The sequence below is a fragment of the Schistocerca gregaria genome, chromosome 7 (assembly GCF_023897955.1).
Source record: "Schistocerca gregaria isolate iqSchGreg1 chromosome 7, iqSchGreg1.2, whole genome shotgun sequence".
Lineage (NCBI taxonomy): Eukaryota > Metazoa > Arthropoda > Insecta > Orthoptera > Acrididae > Schistocerca > Schistocerca gregaria.
The window spans coordinates 273,749,381-273,770,733 of record NC_064926.1 but is presented as its reverse complement, the minus strand read 5'-3'; the positions used below and the strand labels follow the sequence as shown (position 1 = coordinate 273,770,733).

At 39.4% G+C, this 21,353-nt stretch overlaps 1 protein-coding gene across 2 annotated transcripts in view; it reads left to right on the top strand.

Annotated features, from left to right (window-relative positions):
• The window catches only part of LOC126281452 (putative Ras-related protein Rab-33), a 122,573-nt gene that overhangs the window by 16,601 nt on the left and 84,619 nt on the right, over positions 1-21,353 (top strand). For both annotated transcript variants that reach the window (XM_049980433.1, XM_049980432.1), the window contains exon 2: positions 13,948-14,067. In XM_049980433.1, coding sequence (XP_049836390.1) covers positions 13,948-14,067 — 120 coding nt within the window. The remainder of the gene's footprint in view (positions 1-13,947; positions 14,068-21,353) is intronic.

Below are 21,353 nucleotides of genomic sequence, written 5' to 3'. Positions count from 1 at the left end.
TTTCATTGCTGATCTGCATAACATGAAGTGTTGAGATAGAGCTTATCAGTTTCATGTAACAAACATGATTCATGCATGCATGCATGGTTCATAGACGAATGTATGTGATATATCAGGATTCTCAAGTGTAGTAAATTGACTTCTGTTCTCAATCTATTCCTCTGTCATGTACTAATTATTAATTTGTCTGTACTGAAGGAGTCATGAATGGACAGAACTGTTAGATTTTATGTTTGTCAACTTTGAGGCCACTGAGTAATGATAAACTATTAGAAAATCCTTGATGTTACAGTTTTCCTGAACTACAACAAACCAGTATCACCATATGACTGTAGAATAATGGTCACAGTTATGGGACAAAAAGTAAAAACTGAAGACTGTCACTGAAAAACACAAATTTTGTGAACAGAAAAAAGTTGAAAATAGTTCTATTTAAGTTTTGTGACAAGTACCAGTTTGGACCTCCAAGGAGAAAAACAAACAAAGCAGCATTTTGTTCTGAGTTTGATTTTTCTCACAATTTATTTTCTTTAAAAGTGTTGTGTTTTGTTAGATTTGCTGGTTCTAAACAGCATTTTGTGTTGGGAATTAAAATTGTGTAGTAACTTTCCCGAGTTGTAAAAAATAACTGAAACACATTTATTTAAACAGGCAGTAAAAACATACCTCATAAATATTGCATAGACAGAACTCAGAGTAGGTTGTATTAATAAAGAAAGGTGACTGCTACTGCATAATACCAATATCTCATCATTTTTCTGAGGTAAACATCTCATTCGTCATCAGTGGATGCTTAATCGGTTTTTCAGGCAGGCAGAAGGGAAGATATGGGCAGTATCAATGTAAATATAGGAGAGTTTTATGCTGAAATGAGCAGATAAGCAGTTGTTAGCATCGTACTGAGTGAACAGACATAATTTAGTTCCAGTACGATGAACATAGAGGAAAAAGGGCAAAGTTTAAACTGATTGTGTAGTTCACACTCTGGATAAGTACATGCCGAATAAATGTATTAAGGACACAAAAGACCCACTGTGGTTTAATTATAAAACTTAGAAAGTGCTGAGGGTTTAGAGAGTGTTGCACTCTCAGTTCAAAGAAGAATGCAGGAACATCTACAGGTAAATTCATGTGTCTATAAGAAGATTGTTGCCGAAAGTTTACAACAACTTCCACCACCACATGTTGGTAAAATATCTTTTTGACGGCCTGAGAATATTCTGGCCCTACATAACAACTCTAAGTATGTTAAAGGCTTTTATCCAGTCACTTGTGGACCAGTCTGGCGTGGCACCAAAAGACAACAAAAGGAAGCTGAAGTTTTAAAATTCACATTTAAAACATCATTTATGCAGGATGCTCATACAAACATACCATAGTTTGACTGTTGCCTGGACTCCCATGCAGTCAACATAGAAATAGTCATCTCTGATGTTGGAAACAAATAAGCATCAGGTCTGCTTTGCATTCCAGTTTGGTTTTACAAAGAGTATTCTTCGACACTGGCTCCTTAATTAGCTTGCATTTATTGCAAATATCCTTCCAAATGCAATGTCCCAAGTGATTGGGAAAATGCACAGGTGATTATGTTACATGAAAAGGATATAGGCCTAATTGTAAGGATGGACCTGTTAAATTACAGATTATTATCATTAATGTTTATTTACCACAGAATTCTTGAGCATATTGTTTGTTCAAACACATTTCCTTAAAACAGAAAAGTTTCTGTCCCCAAATCAGTATGGATTTAGAAAGCATAACTCATGCAAAACTGAGCTTGCTCCTTTTCTCACATTACATCGTGTGAACCATGGCTGTAAGGCAACAGACATATTCAGTATTCCTAGATTTCTGAAAAGCATATGACACAGTGCCCCACTACATAGTGCTAACTCTTGTCCAAGCCTATGAAACAGGTTATCAGATATGACTGTGAATCGAAAGACTTCTTAAGTAATAGATCCCACCAAGTTGTTCTGGATGGTGAATGTTCATAGAGACAAGGTTATTGTCATTAGTGACCCAGGGAAGTGCGATAGGATCGCGTTTTTTTCTCTGATTACGAGGGTCATGGGGAAAATAAAGACCATTTACTTATACAGAATGAGAAAAACTAAATATTTGTTGGAAAAAAAAAAAACTGTTCTCTTACACACGTTAAGCTTTCTTCACTTCTCTACATAATCACCTTCTGCATTTAAAAGATTTGTCATACCTTGTCACGAGCTTCAGAACCACTTATCTCATGCCACCAGTTCATTAAGCCAGTTGATGGTTGCGTTCTCCAACTCACCATTACTTCTAAAACTTTTACCACCCGGAAACTCTTTCACCTTGGGAAAAAATTGGAATTTGCTAGGAGTGAGGTCTGGACTATATGGTGGATGACCAAAAATTTCCCATCCAAACTGATCAAGCAATTCCTGAGTTGTAACAGTAGAATGAGGACAGACATTATCATGAAGAAACACAATTCCTCCAGAAAACATACCTTGCCTCCTGTTTTGGATGGCTTGCCGTAGTTTTCTTACAGTCTTAAAAAAAACAATTTACACTGATCACAGTGCTTTTCAGCATGGAATGCATCAAAAGAACATGTTTATGATTACGAAAGTCAGTTGTCTTTTGTGATGAGAGAGTCTTTTTTTAATTTTCTGAGTTGTTTGGGTAATGAGATTTGATGCAACTCAAATGACTGGCACTTGCTGTCTAGGGTGATGCGAGATAACCTGGTCTCTTCGCTAGTTGCAGTCCAATCGAAATAGGATCTCCATTTGTGTGATCTTGTGTCAATAATATCAATACTGAGTCTATTCTCTGAGTTTTGTGTTGGTCACTCAGTTACCACTGAACACACAATGCACAAGTTTTGTTGTAAGTGGGACTTTGCAACACAGTTACACCAAGCAAAGAAAGAGACATTTCTGGAAATATAATGTGGATTTCATTGAGAGTTAACCACCTGTGTTGTAAGATTCTGTTGTTTACTGCCATCTTAATACCTTCTGTGATGATTGATGGGCATCCAGGACGAGTTTCATTGTGCATACTTATTCACTCATTGTTGAACATTTCACGCTGTTTTCTCACATTTTTTTTCATTCATTACACAGTATAACATGAGAATTCTGAAGCACATGGCCAGATACAACAAATTTTTATACATAGATAATTATATAGTCCTAGAGAAGTGAGCAGTACTTCATGCTTGTAACAAATTGTTGTTTTCACCAATAAATTGAGTGTTTTTAATTTTTATAATTAAATGGTCTTTTTTTTGGAAGACTCTTAAATATAAATGATCAGACAGATAAAGTGAGCAGAAATCTGTGACTGTTTTCTGACATTGTAGTGTGTGAGAGACATCGTTGAGCGAGTGTAGGATGATGCAGTATGCCTTAGACAGAATTTCTATTTGGGGTGATGAACAGCAGCTTTCAGCTTGCTCTAAATGTAGACAAATGAAGGTTAGTGCAGATGAGTAAGAAAAACAATCAGTAGTATTTGAATACAGCATTTATGATGTGGTGCTAGACATAGTTACATTGGTTGAATATCCAGGCATAATGTTGCAGTGTGATATGAAATGAAAATTACTCCTGTCCGAACAGGCCTCCAAAGGCCCAATGGTATCGACCAAACTCCATGTCATACTCTGCTGATGGGCATCACTAGATGCGGGTGTGGTGGAGGATGTGGTCAGCACACTACTCTTGTTGTCAGTTTCAAGGCTGGCACCACTACTTGTCAATCGACTAGCTCCTCAGTTGGCCTCACAAGGGCTGACTGCACCCCATTTGCCAACAGCACTCAGCAGGTCGAGACAGTCATCCATCCAAGTGCTAGCGAAGCTGCTAGCGAAGCTCCACAGTGCTTAACTTCGGTGATCTGATGGGAACTGGTGTTACCATTGTGGCGAGGCTGTTGCTGACATGAAATGAAATGAGTGCAGTTTCGTAGTAGGGAAGGTGAATAGTCTACGTTGATTTATTGGGAGAATTTCAGGAGACCATGCATAGAACACTGCTGCAACTCATTCTGCTGCTCGAGTGTTCAACCCATTCTGCTGCTCGAGTGTTTGGGATCCTAACCAGGTCAGATTAAAGGAAGACATTGAAGCAATTGAGAGGCATGCTGGTAAGTTATTGAACTCATTTTAAGTGTGTAGGGTTGTGCACAGTGAATAGACAAAAGGAACGATGTGTACTTATTTTTATGTTATTAAGCTAACTTGTTCCAAGAAGTGATAACATAGGAGAACTGTATGTTACGTATGTCTGGCTGAGGTAACACATTTGTTCAGAAACTTACAAGAAGCGATAACATAGGAGAACTGTATGTTACGTATGTCTGGCTGAGGTAACACATTTGTTCAGAAACTGGCCACAGATTTTAGAGGATGGTGGAGGCTCAGCACTGTCAGACCATTCTGTTTTCATTTTTCAGGCAAATGCTGGGATGATTCCTTCAACAAGGTCATGGCTGACCACCTGCCATGACAGCTCAGGGTTAAATAAGTTTGCCTATTGATATATTTGTACATGTGACTTACGGTTTTCTTGTATTAAACTGACAGATTTGCTATCATTATAATTCTTGGACAAGTAAGTTTCTGATAATGAGAAATAGTGAAATCTAGAACTGGGTATCGCTCTCAGAAACGAACATAATAAATTGCCATATTTGGAAGCACCCTTACCCTTGATGATGGCTTCCACTCTCGCAGACATATGTTCAGTCAGGTGCAGGAAGGTCTCTTGGGGAATGGCAGCCCATTATTCACTGAGTGCTGCACTGAGAAGAGGTATCGATGTTGGTTGGTGAGGCCTGGTATAAAGTTGGCATTCCAAAACATCCCAGAGGTGTTCTGTAGGTTTCTGGTCAGGACTCTGTGCGGGCCAGTCCCTTACAGAAATGTTATTGTTGTGTAACCACTCCACCACAGACTTTGCATTATGAACAGGCACTCGATCATGTTGAAAGATGCAGTTGTATTCCCCGAATTGCTCTTTGACAGTGGGAAGCACAAAGGTGTTTAAAACATCAGTATAGGCCTGTGCTGTGATAGTGCAATGCAAAACAACAAGGGCGCAGCTCTCCATGCTACTCTATCCTGTGCAAGCTTCTTCATCTCCCAGTACCTACTGCAACCTACATCCTTCTGAATCTGCTTAGTTTATTCATCTCTTGGACTCCATCTACGTTTTTTACCCTCCACACTGCCCTCCAATGCTAAATTTGTGATCCCTTGATGCCTCAAAACATGTCCTACCAACCGATCCCTTCTTATAGTGAAGTTGTGCCACAAAATTCTCTTCTCCCCAATCCTATTCAATACCTCCTCATTAGTTACGTGATCTATCCACCTTATCTTCAGCATTCTTCTGTAGCGCCACATTCCGAAAGCTTCTGTTCTCTTCTTGTCCAAACTAGTTATCGCGTCCATGTTTCACTTCCATACATAGCTACACTCCAAACAAATACTTTCAGAAACGACTTCCTGATACATAAATCTATATTCGATGTTAACAAATTTCTCTTCTTCAGAAACGCTTTCCTTGCCATTGCCAGTCTACATTTTATATCCTCTCTACTTCGACCATCATCAGTTATTTTACTTCTTAAATAGCAAAACTCCTTTACTACTTTAAGTGTCTCATTTCCTAATCTAATTCTCTCAGCATCACCAGACTTAATTCGACTACATTCCATTATCCTCGTTTTGCTTTTGTTGATGTTCATCTTATATACTCCTTTCAAGACACTGTCCATTCCGTTCAACTGCTCTTCCAAGTCCTTTGCTGTCTCTGACAGAATTACGATGTCATCGGGGAACCTCAAAGTTTTTATTTCTTCTCCATGGACTTTAATACCTACTCCAAATTTTTCTTTGGTTTCCTTTACTGCTTGCTCAATATACAGATTGAATAACATCGGGGAGAGGCTACAACCCTGTCTCACTCCTTTCCCAACCACTGCTTCCCTTTCATGCCTCTTGACTCTTATGACTGCCATCTGGTTTCTGTACAAATTGTAAATAGCCTTTCGCTCCCTATATTTTACCCCTGCCACTTCAGAATTTGAAAGAGAGTATTCCAGTCAACATTTCAAAAGCTTTCTCTAAGTCTACAAATGCTAGAAACGTAGGTTTGCCTTTCCTTAATCTTTCTTCTAAGATAAGTCGTAGGGTCAGTATTGGCGTCACGTGTTCCAACATTTCTACGGAATCCAATCTGATCCTCCCCGAGGTCTCAACTACCAGTTTTTCCATTCGTCTGTAAAGAATTCGCGTTAGTATTTTGCAGCTGTGACTTATTAAACTGATGATTCGGTAATTTTCACATCTGTCAGCACATGCTTTCTTTGGGATTGGAATTATTATATTCTTCTTGAAGTCTGAGGGTATTTCGCCTGTCTCATACATCTTGCTCACCAGCTGGTAGAGTTTTGTCATGACTGGCTGTCCCAAGGCCGTCAGTAGTTCTAATGGAATATTGTCTACTCCGGGGGCCTTGTTTCGACTCAGGTCTTTCAGTGCTCTGTCAAACTCTTCACGCAGTATGTTATCTCCCATTTCGTCTTCATCTACATCCTCTTCCATTTCCATAATATTGTCCTCAAGTACATCGCCCTTGTATAAACCTTCTACCTACTCCTTCCACCTTTCTGCCTTCCCTTCTTTGCTTAGAACTGGGTTGCCATCTGAGCTCTTGATATTCATACACGTGGTTCTCTTCTCTCCAAAGGTCTCTTTAATTTTCCTGTAGGCAGTATCTATCTTACCCCTAGTGAGATAAGCTTCTACATCCTTACATTTGTCCTCTAGCCATCCCTGCTTAGCCATTTTGCACTTCCTGTCGATCTCATTTTTGAGACGTTTGTATTCCTTGTTGCCTGCTTCATTTACTGCATTTTTATATTTTCTCCTTTCATCAATTAAATTCTATATTTCTTCTGTTACCCAAGGATTTCTAGCAGCCCTCGTCTTTTTACCTACTTGATCCTCTGCTGCCTTCACTACTTCATCCCTCAGAGCTACCCATTCTTCTTCTACTGTGTTTCTTTCACCCATTCTTGTCAATTGTTCCCTTATGCTTTCATTGAAACTCTGTACAACGTCTGGTTCTTTCAGCTTATCCAGATCCCATGTCCTTAAATTCCCACCTTTTTGCAGTTTCTTCAGTTTTAATCTACATTTCATAACCATAGCACCTCTGAATTTCACTGTTTGGCACTACACACACTGGAAGATGATGATCACTGGGCATTCGCCTTACCCACACCCTGCCATCAGATTGCCCCATTGTGCACCGTGATTCGTCACTCCACACAACATTTTTCCGCTGTTCGATCGTCCAGTGTTTATGCTCCTTCACCAAGCAAGCCGTCAATTGGCATTTACTGGCATGATGTGTGGCGTATGAACAGCTGCTTGACCACGAAATCCAAGTTTCTGACCTCCCGCTTTACTGTCGTAGTACTTGCAGTGAATCCTGATGCATTTTGGAATTCCTATGTGATGGTCTGGATAGATGTCTGCCTATTACACATTACGACCCTCTTCAACTGTCAGTGCTCTTGTCAGTTCAAAATGGTTCAAATGGCTCTGAGCACTATGGGACTTACCATCTGAGGTCATCAGTCCCCTAGAACTTAGAACTACTTAAACCTAACTAACCTAAGGACGTTGCACACATCCATGCCCGAGGCAGGATTCGAACCTGCGACCGTAGCTGTCGCGCGGTTCCAGACTGTAGCGCCTAGACCCGCTTGGCCACCCTGGCCGGCAGTCTTGTCAGTCAACAGGCGTGGTCGGCCCGTACGCTTTTGTGCTGTACATGACCCTTCACGTTTCCACTTCACTACCACATCGGAAGCAGTGAATCTAGGGACGTTTAGGAGTGCGGAAATCTCACTTACAGACATATGACACAAGTGACACCCAATCACCCGACCACGTTCGAAGTCTGTGAGTTACGCGGAGCACCCCAATCTGCTCTCTCATGATGTATAATGGCTACTGATGTTGTTAATTGGAGTACATGGTAGTAGGTGTCAGTACAATGCAGCTAATATGAAAATTGTATGTTTTGGGGGGTGTCCAGATACTTTTGATCACAAAGTGTATTTGAATTTTGATAAGATATCTGTATGGTGTGAAAAGTGGCAATTGACCCTGAATAAAGGAAAGTGTGAAGTTATTCACATGGGTACTAAAAGAAATCCACTAAATTTCGATTACGTGGTAAGTCACACATATCTGAAGGTTGCAAATTCAACTAAATACCTAGGGACTACAATTACAAATAACCTAAATTGGAACAATCACATAGAAAATGTTATGGGTAGAGTAAACCAAAGACTGTGATTCATTGGCAGAACACTTAGAAGGTCCAACAGGTCTACTAAAGGGACTGCTTACACCATCACCATGCTTGTCCGCCCTATTCTGGAGTACTGCTGTGCAGTCTGGGATCTGCATGAGGTGGGACTGACAGATGACATCAAAAAAGCACAAAGAAGGGTCGCTTGTTTTGTATTATCACAAAATAGGGGAGAAATGATACATGAATAGGAGTGGCAATCAATAAAACAAATGCGTTTTTTGTTGTGACGGGATTTTCTCATGAAATTTCAATCACCAGTTTTCTCCTCCAACTGCAAAAACATTCTGTTTGCACCCACCTACACATGAAGAAATGATTATCACGATAAAAGAATAGAAATCAGGGCTCACACAGAAAAATTTAAGTGCTCGTTTTTCCCACGCTCTCTTTGAGAGTGGAACAGTAATGAGACAGCTTGAAGGTGGTTCATTGAACCCTCAGCCAGGAACTTTATTGTGAAAAGCTGAGTAATCATGCAAATTGGTATGGATGGAGGTTATACTTAACAGCCAAACTAAGTTAATAATTGGCTCCTTCTACCGACCCCCAGACTCCGATGATATAGTTGCTGAACAGTTCAGAGAAAAATTGAGTCTCGTAACAAATAAATACCCCACTCATACGGTTATAGTTGGTGGGGACTTCAACCTTCCCTCGATATCTTGGCAAAAATACTTGTTCAAAACTGGTGGTAGGCAGAAAACATCTTCCGATATTGTCCTAAATGCTTTCTCCGAAAATTATTTCGAGCAGTTAGTCCACGGACCCACGCGAATTGTAAATGGTTGCGAAAACACACTTGACCTCTTAGCCACAAACAATCCAGAGCTAATAGAGAGCATCATGACTGCTACAGGGATTAGTGATCACAAGGTCGTTGTAGCTAGGCTCAATTCCATTTCTTCCAAATCCACCAGAAACAAACACAAAATAATTTTATTTAAAAAAGCGGATAAAGTGTCACTAGATGCCAATCTCCATTCCTTCTGAACTGACTATGCAAATGTAGACGAGATGTGGCTCAAATTCAAAGATAAAGTAGTAACAGCAATTGAGAGATTCATACCTCATAAATTGGTAAGAGATAGAACTGATCCCCCATGGTACACAAAACAGGTCCGAACACTGTTGCAGAGGTAACGGAAAAAGCATGCAAAGTTTAGCAGAACGCGAAATCCCGAGGATTGGCTAAAATTTACAGACACGCGAAATTTGGCACGGACTTCAATGCGTGAATCCTTTAATAGGTTCCACAACGAAACATTGTCTCGAAATTTGGTAGAAAATCTGAAGAAATTCTGATTGTATGTAAAGCACACAAGCGGCAAGATGCAGTCAATACCTTTGCTGCGCAGTGCCAATGGTACTGTTACCGGCGACTGTGCCGCTAAAGCGGAATTATTGAACACAGTTTTCCGAAATTCCTTCACCAGGGAAGACGAATAGAATAGTTCAGAATTTGAAACATGAACAGCTGCTAACATGAGTTTTTTAAAAGTAGATACCTTAGGGGTTGCGAAGTAACTCAAATCGCTTGATACGGGCTAGTCTTCAGGTCCAGATGTATACCGATTAGGTTCCTTCCAGATTACGCTGATACAATAGCCTTAGCAATCATATACAACCGCTCGCTCACCGATAGATGTGTACCTACAGATTGGAAAATTGCGCAGGTTGCACCAGTGTTTAAGAAGGGTAGTAGGAGTAATCCATCGAACTATAGACCTATATCATAGACGTTGGCTTGCAGTAGGGTTTTGGAGCATATACTGTACTCAAACATTATGAATCACCTCGAAGGGAATGATCTATTGATACGTAATCAACATGGTTTCAGAAAACATCGTTCTTGTGCAACATAGCTAGCTCTTTATTTGCATAAAGTAATGGCCGCTATCGACAGGGGATCTCAGGTTGCTTCTGTGTTTCTGGATTTCCGGAAGGCTTTTGACACTGTTCCTCACAAGCGACTTCTAATCAAGGTGCGGGCCTATGGTATCATCTCAGTTGTGCGACTGGGTTCATGATTTCCTGTCAGGAAGGTTGCAGTTCGTAGTCATAGACGGCAAATCATCGAGTAAAACTGAAGTAATATCAGGTGTTCCCCAGGAAAGTGTCCTGGTACCTCTGCTGTTCCTGATCTATATCAATGACCTGGGTGACAATCTGAGCAGTTCTCTTAGGTTGTTTGCAGATGATGCTGTAATTTACCGTCTAGTAAGGTCATCCGAAGACCACTATCAGTTGCAAAGTGATTTAGAAAAGATTGCTGTATGGTGTGGCAGGTGGCAGTTGACACTAAATAACGAAAAGTGTGAGGTGATCCACATGAGTTCCAAAAGAAATCTGTAGGAATTCGATTACTCGATAAATAGAACAATTCTCAAGGCTGTCAATTCAACTAAGTACCTGGGTGTTAAAATTACGAACAACTTCAGTTGGAAAGACCACATAGATAATATTGTGGGGAAGGCTAGCCAAAGGTTGCGTTTCATTGGTAGGACACTTAGAAGATGCAACAAGTCCACTAAAGAGACAGCTTACACTACACTCGTTCCTCCTCTGTTAGAATATTGCTGATTGCTGCGTGGTGTGGGATCCTTACCAGGTGGGATTGGCGGAGGACAATGAAAGGGTGCAAAAAAGGGCAGCTCGTTTTGTATTATCACGTAATAGGGGAGAGAGTGTAGCAGATACGATACGCGAGTTGGGATGGAAGTCATTAAAGCAAAGACGTTTTTCATCGCAGCGAGATCTATTTACGAAATTTCAGTCACCAACTTTATCTTCCGAATGCGAAAATATTTTGTTGAGCCCAACCTACATAGGTAGGAATGATCATCAAAATAAAATAAGAGAAATCAGAGCTGCCAAGCACTTAAATGTGAATTGCAGAGTAATCATGTAGATGTAGATGTAGATGAAGATGTGAAGAATTGGTCCAATGTCTTCATGGTATCCGTGCATCTGTTGAGACATATTTTTCTGAAGAGCAGAATACAAAACTGAATATGAATTCATGGGCTCAGAATCCTTTTGTATCCCATTTGCAGAAGCCAGAAAATATGTCGAATGAAACCTATGAAGTCTTTTTAGAAATGATTTCAAATTCAAGATTTAATCATTTTTCAAAACAGTGTAACTTGATTTTTGGTGCGAGGCTTGTGATGAATATCCACAACTGGCCACACAGGCTCTGACTGTTCTTCTCATATTCCTAGCAACATACTTGTGTGAAACAGGATTCTCAGCTGCATTGACAAGATACTGCAGTAGACTGGACACTGACCTGACGTGTGTTCAATTCTCTTCTGTCAAGTCTGACATTAAACAGTTGTAAATGGAAACAATTTTATCAGTTTATGATAGAATCAATACAGTGTTATTTTGTGTATTGTGTTATTGTGTGTTGCTTTGTATGTTGTAGAAGTAATTAGCATATAATGCCTCCATTTTTGTATGATTTTCATTAAACAATTATAATTAAAGAATGATCATAAAACCAGGTCTTGCTTAATTTCAGGCTGTGTATAATATTTAGTATTTCAGAAGGGCTCTGTTGCCAAAAAAGTTTGAGAACTACTGGTCTAGACCATGAGTGCTCCATATTTTGCATTCATTTGGTGTGTGTTGTCTTTGATATTTTTGACACTTCTTCTGCCTTTTCAGAGGATTTTTTATAACCATGTTTATTCAGCTACTTCCTTCAGAATATAAATGTGCTCTATTACAGTTTGAAACTCCATCATCACGGTTATATTGTCTGCAAATGCTTGGCAGTCTACTTCCACTCTGTTCTTCTTATTTCCATTACATAGCACCACTTTTAGTAACCTGTGCCAATCCTGTATACTTCATTTTTGAAAAGAGGTAGTGAGAGTTATCTTTCTGGGAGATTCCATCACTGTCAGGGAAGACATCAGTTACAAATGGGTGCTGCGGTCTGCAATAATGTTCACATAGTCCACAGCTATCATTTTGCTTTCGATTACTACCGTAGGAAGTCCAGTGAATATCCCCCAGACACCCAGTTTATGGAGCCACAGGTCATCTTATACCATACCTGATAGTGCACCTGTTTTTGGAGGTGGATGAAAAACACATGTAATGTTACACGGAGCTAGGATTGTGCTGATTTTATTTGATACTTTCCCAGCAAATGGCATACACACACTTGTGTGTCCTTGTTGTGTTCAATTTGCTGGGCATATACATTCTGCCAGAAAGCACTTCAATTTGTCTCTTGCCGTATTCACTCTTCTCGAGTCTGTTAAGGTGGATGACCTCCCTTGGTAGGCTTTCCTCATCCAATATTGCACAGGTTCTGTGTAAGGGGTGCATAGCACACACTAATGCTCTGATGGTTGAGGGCATCTGGAGGCATGCAGGTGAAAATCAATGTGGATGGCTTTCCTGTACACACAGTATCCCATAGGGCCATCTGCTTTGTGCTTGACTAGGATGTCCAAAAATGAGTGTTTGCTGTTCTCTTACAATCACATGGTTAATTTGGTGCTGGGATGCTGAGTGTTCAGATGTTGGAGGAACTACTGAAACCATTCACTGATGTGTGGTCACACCACAAATGTGTCATCAATATATCTGAAGAAGTTTTCATCCCAGAAAGAAAAAATGTAGATGGTCATAGTGGGACTGAACTTCTCCCTGATCAGCTGTAGTGTACTCTTCCAATTACTAAGGTCACAACTTTAAAGACAGACACTAGCAGAAATGAGCACTAAAGGGCTATCTCACAGTTACTCCTCCATCTTTTATAGTCACAGTCAGGAATAATCTCTTACTCTACATGAGATTTTTGTGATTCTCATTGAAACAGAAATCTGTTATTCCTTATATGACTGAAACGTCGTGTGCATCAATATATGTGACTAAAAAACATGCACAAATTGTTTCAGTTTGCTCACAGCTACAAAGTATGTATGAAGCTGTTGAAATATACAGTGTACTTATTTCAACCAGAAGTTTTATTTTTAAAAAAGTCACTGACAATTGGATATATTTTGATTTAGGATATTTAATTTTCTAAAAACTCTGGGACCCATTTGAAGTGACGTTGTTGCTGTTGTTGTTGTTGTTGTTGTTGTTGTGATCTTCAATCTGAACTCTCCATGTTAATCTGCCATGTGCAAGTCTCTTCATTTCTGCATAACTACTGCAATATGCAACAGTCTGAAACTGCTTACTGTAGTCAAGCTTAGGTCTCCCTTTACAGTTTTTACCCCCAGACTTCCCTCGATTACCAAACTGATGATTCCTTGATGTCTCTGGATGTGTCCTATCAACTGATACCTTCTTTTAGTAAAATGGTGCCATGGATTTGTTTCTTCCCACATCTCAATTCAGTATCTGTGCATTACTCTCTCCATTACTTGTCCGGTATACCCATGGAATCCAAGTATCTGCCCTTTCCTCCTATCTTCTTTTCATAAGCAAACAGCAGAACATATTTCATTCAACCTACAAGATCTAAATTAAAACATTCTTATTCCTATATATCTTTATAAACGTAATCTATTAACACATTGCTTGATGTTTGCAGTTGCAGCTGTGGGACACAGCTGGACAAGAGCGCTTTCGTAAATCTATGGTTCAACATTATTATCGAAATGTTCATGCTGTTGTTCTGGTGTATGATGTGACAAAATTAGCATCTTTTCAGGTAAGTGAATGTTCCTTCAATTTGAAAGAGAGAGATGTGAATGTGTTGATTTACCTAACTGTCGTTGCCTGCATCCACTCACCTATATTATAGCTAAACTTACTCTCCTTTTTCCTTCTCACTTGCTGTCATATAAACACAAGCTATGTAAAGGCCAACAGGTTATTAACTGCCTGGTTTTGGTTTAAATTAATCACAAGTTTTGAAGTAATGTGAGCAGTATTTTAATTGTTTGTCAAACTGAGAAATATACTGATCAGCAAAAACATTATGAGCACTGCCCACTGCAGCGTAGGATGCCACCTGGTGGCGTTGTGTGCATATTGACCCAACATCGTTAATTATTACTGTAGTGGACATGGGAGCATCGGGATTTGAACATCGATCAGTGAAATATTTTGGCTCTTCGGGTGAATCACATTTTTGCTGCACTAGGTTGATAATCGTCTCCACAAATCCTGTCACCAAGGTGAATGGTGGCTCGAAAAGTACATGCCGTGAATGCAGGCTGGTGGGAGCAGTATTATGCTATGGGAGACATTCCCTTGCACTTGCCTGGGACCTGTGGTAGTAATCAAAGACATGCTGACAGCTGTCAACCATCTTCATCCCTTCACGCATGATGTCTTCCCTGATGGCAATGCCATCTTTTAGTGGTATAATTGTCCATATCTTGGAGACAGAACCATACTGCAGTGGTTCGAGGAGCTTTACAGTGAACTCACTTTGATGTCTCGGTGACCAGATTTGCCTGATGTAACCTCCACAAACATACCAACAAAGTGTTGTTTCCCTGATATGCAGAATCAGTGATGTATTTATTTCTGAAGATGGACAAACAAGCTATTAAGCAGCTGGTCATAATGTTTTGGCTCATCAGTATATATCTTGGTCTCAACTAACACTGACCTCACTCTTAATCTGGCCAGATCATCATTTAATAATTTTGTGGAGGTACGCCTAGGAATGAAAAGTGCAAATAGTAAGAAATATTTACAATACGTCGAATAACCTACTGAAAGAAGCAGTACATTGTATCATAGCACCATTAACATAGTCTGTAAATTTATGTCACGTGGGAGGATCTTATCTTATCCTTAAAAACATTCAACGTGGCTCCGGTGTTTAAGAGAGGCAAAAAATCTGAGCCTGTTAACTGCAGACAGATTTTACTAATTCCAGTACTAGTCAAATTTTTTGAAAACATCATGTTTCAACAGATATATTGGTACCTAGATCGGAGGAAGAGGTTAAGCACCTCTCAGTTTGGTTATAGGAGCGTCTACTGTAGAATTCTTCATTAGAAACATTTTATCAGCAGTCAAATACCATTCTCACACATGGATAATTTCCGTGATCTAAGCGAGACCTTCAGCTGTTGATTACTCAGTGTGGCTCTCTGAACTGTAACACTATATGGAATTTGCAGCAACAGATTATAAGTAACTGAATCCATTTTATAAGAGAAAGCAGTTTGCAGCTTCCAGAGTGATGTATATTCTGAGGAGACTGATGGCACTTGTAACTTAAGAATATGTAAGAATAGCATATTTTGTATTTTTTAGTCTGTTTTGGGTTCGAATTAGTGCTTTGGGGAAACTACAAAAATGTAAATGGTATTTTTGTAATTCAGAAGAAGGCAATCAGAGTAGTGGCAAGGGTAGATAGTAAGGTTTTTTTCCATTAAATATAAGATCTTACAGTAATTAATTTATATATATTTTTACAGTATAGTTGCTGAACATATCTGTAACAAATTGGAAACATGAGTATAATAGTAGAACATGTACATCTCTAGTCTTACCACAGAAACTAACAATATCCATGTTTATGCAGCAATTAAAGTGTACAACAAATTTTCTAAAAGTACCCAGAGCTGTTGTTACTGTTGTGGTCTTCTGTCCAAAGAAAGGTTTGATGCAGCTTTCTGTGCTACTCTATCGTGTGCAAGCCTCTTCATTCCCGATTGACTACTGCAATTTACATTCTTCTGAATCTGCTTAGTGTGTTCATCTCTTGATCTCCACCTACAATTTTTACCCCCCACACTTCCTTCCAATACTAAGGTGGTGATCCCTTGATGTCTCCGAATACGTCCTTTCAACTGATCCCTTCGGCTAGAAGTCAGATTATGCCATAAATTACATTTCTCTTCAATTCTGTTTGGTACCTCCTCATTAGTTACATGCTCCACTCACCCAATATTAAGCATTCTTCTGTAGCACCACACTTTAAAAGCTTCTTTTCTCTTCTTGTCTAAACTGTTTATCATCGATGTTTCACTTCCATTTATGACTACACTACAGGGACAAATACCATCAGAAAAGACTTCCTAAAACTTTACCTATATTTGATGTTAACAAATTTCTCTTCTACAGAAATGCTTTTCTTGCCATTGCCAGTCTGCATTTTATATCCTATCTACTTTGCCCATCATCCATTCTTTTACTGTCCATATAACAAAACCAATCTACTATTTTACATGTCTAGTTTCCTAATGTAATGCCCTTAGCTTCACCTGATTTAATTCAACTACATTCCATTATCTTTGAATTTGTTGATGTTCATCTTATATCCAACTTTCAAGACACTAGCCATTCCATTCAACTGTTCTTCCAAATCTTTTGATGTCTCTGACAGAATTACAGTGTCATTGGCAAACCTCAAAGTTTTTATTTCTTCTTCCTGAACTTTTAATTTACTTCCAAAATTTTTCTTTGATTTCCTTTACTGTTTGTTCAATGTACAGATTAAATAAAATTGGAGATAGGCTACAACCCTGTCTCACTCCCTTCTCAATCATTGCTTCCTTTTCATGTCCCTCAACGTTTATTACTGCTGTCTGGTTTCTGTGCAAGCTGTAAATAGTGCATTTTCGTCCACGGATTTTACCCCTGCTACCTTCAGAACTTGAAAGAGAGTATTCCAGTCAACATTGTCAAAAGCTTTCTCTAATCTCCAATGGCTATAAACATGGGTGTGCTTTCCGTAACCTATCTTCTAAGTGCATTAAAACTGATGGTTTGGTAATATTCACATCTGTGTTTGGAATTGGAATGCTTATATTCTTTTCAAAGTCTGAGGGTTTGCCTGTCTTATATGTCTTGCACACAAGATGGAAGAGTTTTGGCATGGCTGGCTCTCCCAAAACTATCAATAGGTTTGACGGGGTGTTGTCTACTCTTGCGCCCATGTTTCAGCTTAGGTCTTTCAGTGTTCTGTCAAATTCTTCTCGCAGTATCATGTCTCCCTTCTCATTTTCATCTATCTTCTCTTCTGTTTCTACAATATTGTTTGCAAATTCTTCTCCCTTGCAGAGACCCTCTATATAATCCTTCCACTGTTCAGCTTTCCCATCTTTGTTTAGGTCTGATATTCCAACAAAGCTCTTAATGTTCATAAAGCTCGTTCTTTTCTCCAAAGGCCTCTTTAATTTCCCTGTAGGTGATATATCTCTTTCTGCTAGTGATATATGCTTCTAAATCATTACATTAGTCCTCTAGCCATTTGCACTTCATGTCAGTCTCATGTTTTAGACATTTGTATTCCCTTTTGCCTGCCTCATTTGCTGCATTTTTATATTTTCTCTTTCATCAGTTAATTTGAGTATATCCTGTGTCGCCCAAGGATTTCTACTAGGCCTCGTCATTTTATCTATTTGATTCTCGGCTTTCACTATTTCATCTCTCAAAGGTACCCATCTATCTTCCACTGCATTCCTATCCCCTGTTGTAGTCAATCATCCCTAATGCTTCCTCTGAGACTCTAAACAACCTCTGGTTCTTTCAAATTATCCAGGTCCTATCTCCTCAATTTCCTACCTTTTTGCACTTTCTTTACTTTAATCAATAGGTCGTAAGAAATAAATTGTCAGAGTCCACATCTGCCCATGGAGAGGTCTATAATTTAAAATCTGGTTCAGAAATCTCTGTCTTACCATTGAATAATGAATCTGAAACCTTCCAGTGTCTCCAGGTCTCTTTCAAGTATACAGCCTTCTTTTATTAATCTTAAACCAAGTGTTAGTGATAACTAAATTATACTCTGTACAAAATTCTACCAGGTGGCTTCCTCTTTCATTTCTCTCTCTCTCTCTCTCTCTCTCTCTCTCTCTCTCTCTCTCTCTCTCTCTCTCTCTCTCTCTCTCTCCCCCCTCTCCCCCACTCATGCTTAGTATCCATCTACTATTTTTACTTCTGTTCCTTTTCCTACTATTGAATTCCAGTCCCCCATGACTATTAAATTTTCATCTCGCTTAACTATGTGAATAATTTCTTTTATTTGATCATACATTTCTTCAGTCACTTTACCATCTCCAGAGCTAATCGGCATATAAATTTGTACTACTGTGGTGGGAGTGGGTTTTGTGTCTATCTTGGCTACGATAATGCGTTCACTGCGCTGTTCATAGTAGCTTACTCACATTCTTGTTTTCTTATTCATTATTAAACCTACTCCTGCATTACCCCTATCTGATTATGTGTATAACACTGTATTCACCTACCAGAAGTCCTGTTCCTGGTGCCACCGAACTTCACTGATTCCCACTATACCTAACTTCAAGCTATCCATTTCCCTTTTTAAATTATCTGGTCAACCTACCTGATTAAGGGATCTAACTTTCCATTCTACAATCCATAGAAGCCAGTTTTGTTGCTCCTGACTTCTGTATCCTCCTGAGTAGTCTCCATCTGGGGATCCAAATAGGGGACTATTTCTCCCCTGGAGTATTTTACCCCAGAGGATGTCATAATCATTTAGTTATACAGTAGAGCTGTACTTTTCCCTTGCTTTCAGCCATTCACAATACCAGCACAGCAAGGCCGTTTTGGTTCATGTTACAAGGCCAAGGTCATTCAATCATGCAGACTGTTGCCTCTGCAACTGTTGAAAAGGCTGCTGTTCTACTCAGAAAACACTTGTTTGTCTGGCCTATCAACCAGAGTATGCTTCTCAAATTATTTTAGAAAAAGCTGTAGAGTTTCTTATCAATTTAAATCTTTAGAAGAATTCTGCAACATGCTGATTATGAGTATAACTTTGTAACACTGTTTTTATTCAGAATTTCTCATTAAAAATATTGATATCCTAAGTTAAACATACTTATGAATCCTGCACAATTTATGCCAAATGTGTAATAAAGTCTCTGAATACATTAACACTCGGTATCATAGTCTAAGGTGACCACTTCTGTATAAGCTCCAGCATCTGACAGTGTGATCAACAGTTGGTGCAGAGATCAGTTACATCACATTGGTGGTATACTCATACTAAATAGCGTTTCTCCCTCAACCTGAGAATAGCTACACAGCTGAAATGATTCCCTGTTGGGTTTTCTACCTGTTTTCCACCACTCATTCGAACACCAGCACATCAAAGAAAAAATTATAAAACAATCATCAGATTCATATGATATAATTACACTGACAAAAGATCAGGATAGCCCGAAAAAAATCTTTATTATAGTTGCTAACAAGGGAAAGTTACTAGTACCCTTGTTAGATTTTTGGGTCACTATACTTGCAGAATGTAGATGCAGATATAGAATGGCAGATAATGAAACAACTTGTTGAAAATGTTGTGAGGTCTGGGTAGGACAAGAGTCAGCTTGATAAACTGAGCAAGAAGCTTATTTAAGCATGTTTAACACTTAGAAGCATTTTTCATTACAAAAGGAAATTGTATCTTCATTTATAACATTATATGCCTTGTGGAATTTTTGTCTGGGGAACATAGCTTAAGCCAATAAACCACAAGAGAGAGCCCTCCACAAAAATGTGCCAATGGTGTATGGCTGTACCCTGAGTGTCAGTTCTGGAAGGAGTGATAGTTGGTGACACTGCAAGAATCAGAGATGATGAGTGAGAAATTGTTCGTCTCGGAACCATTTTAAGAGTATTGGAAAAATAGAAGGTATGATGAAGATGAAGCAGTTCATACTATCTGTGCTCCACAACAGGAACAATTCATTATGCCGGAGACACACACACAAAGAAAAAAGGCATAGGCTTGATAAATGATGTATTATATACACAGTATGATTGTGCAGTTTATGTAAAAACTGGAATCAAAATTTGATCTGTGCATCTTCATCTTTTCATGGCACAATGATTGTCTCATAAAATTCTGGGTGTGCAGCTGCGCAAATTTCACTTTGTCTTTCAATATTTCGGCTGTGTATTGTCCAGCCTTCTTCAGAGTGAGTCCGGTGACTGATACTCCAGTACCTGCTCAATCCTTTTAAACCTATGCACCATGTAATTGTGCATTGGCTGCAGATACACAAACCCAGTGGGGTGGCGCAGTGGTTAGCACACGAGACTCGCATTTGAGAAGACAACGGTTCAAACCCACTTCCAGCCATCCTGATTAGGTCTTCTGTGATGTACCTAAATTACTTCAGGCAAATGTTAAGGTGGTTCCTTTCAAAGGGCAAGGACAATTTCCTTCCCATCCCTCCCTAGTCCAATGAGATTGATGACCTTGCTGTTTGGTCCCCTCCCACAAATGAAACAACCACAGATACACAAGGTGCCAGAGATGTTGTTTGGTGGCAAAGAGGTAAAAAAATATGCATAAAATTAGATCTATGGCTACACAATTGATCCACATGGTGATGTCAGAGTATCAGTGTGAGATACCGTTGCAATGTCTTTGTGAGTTTGTTACAGATAGTGCCATATTCCATGATTTGTCCAAGCTGAAGCCACTATCTCTATTAATTAAATTCCTTGCCAACTGAATTTCAGTTGCATCTTTCACTACTGATCCCCACATAGATGAAGTTGAGGCTAAAATTTGTATGTTATCACACACCATAGAGTGCCCAGTTTCAATAACAGTGCTCTGCCACCACTGTAAGAGCCGGTGTACCTGTGGTGCTCTGTGCATCTGTCAGGAACTATACATGCCCTCTGTCTGATGTACGAATGGCCACACTCACAGGGGATCCAGTAACCCCATGCTTTCGAAGCATTTTCTGGAATCCAGGAGTAGTACTGTCTTTGGGTGGAAGGCGAAAAATCAGTGTCACTATGTGTTTACTGAGGACCCATAGTATTTTTGATGATAGGCTTCTCGTCTATGGCAGAAAAGCCATGGATTTAAAACTTTCCATGTCTTCTTCTGCATGTCTTATTCCCATTGTTGGTTTCATTCATAGTGCCTTATGTATCTGCTGTGGAGAGTCCCCGTTGGCTTCAAAAACTTTTCTCTAGTGTAGAAATTCATCCTCCAGACTGCTCTAATTGGAAATGACATATGCTTTGTGTACCAGAGTTTTGCGA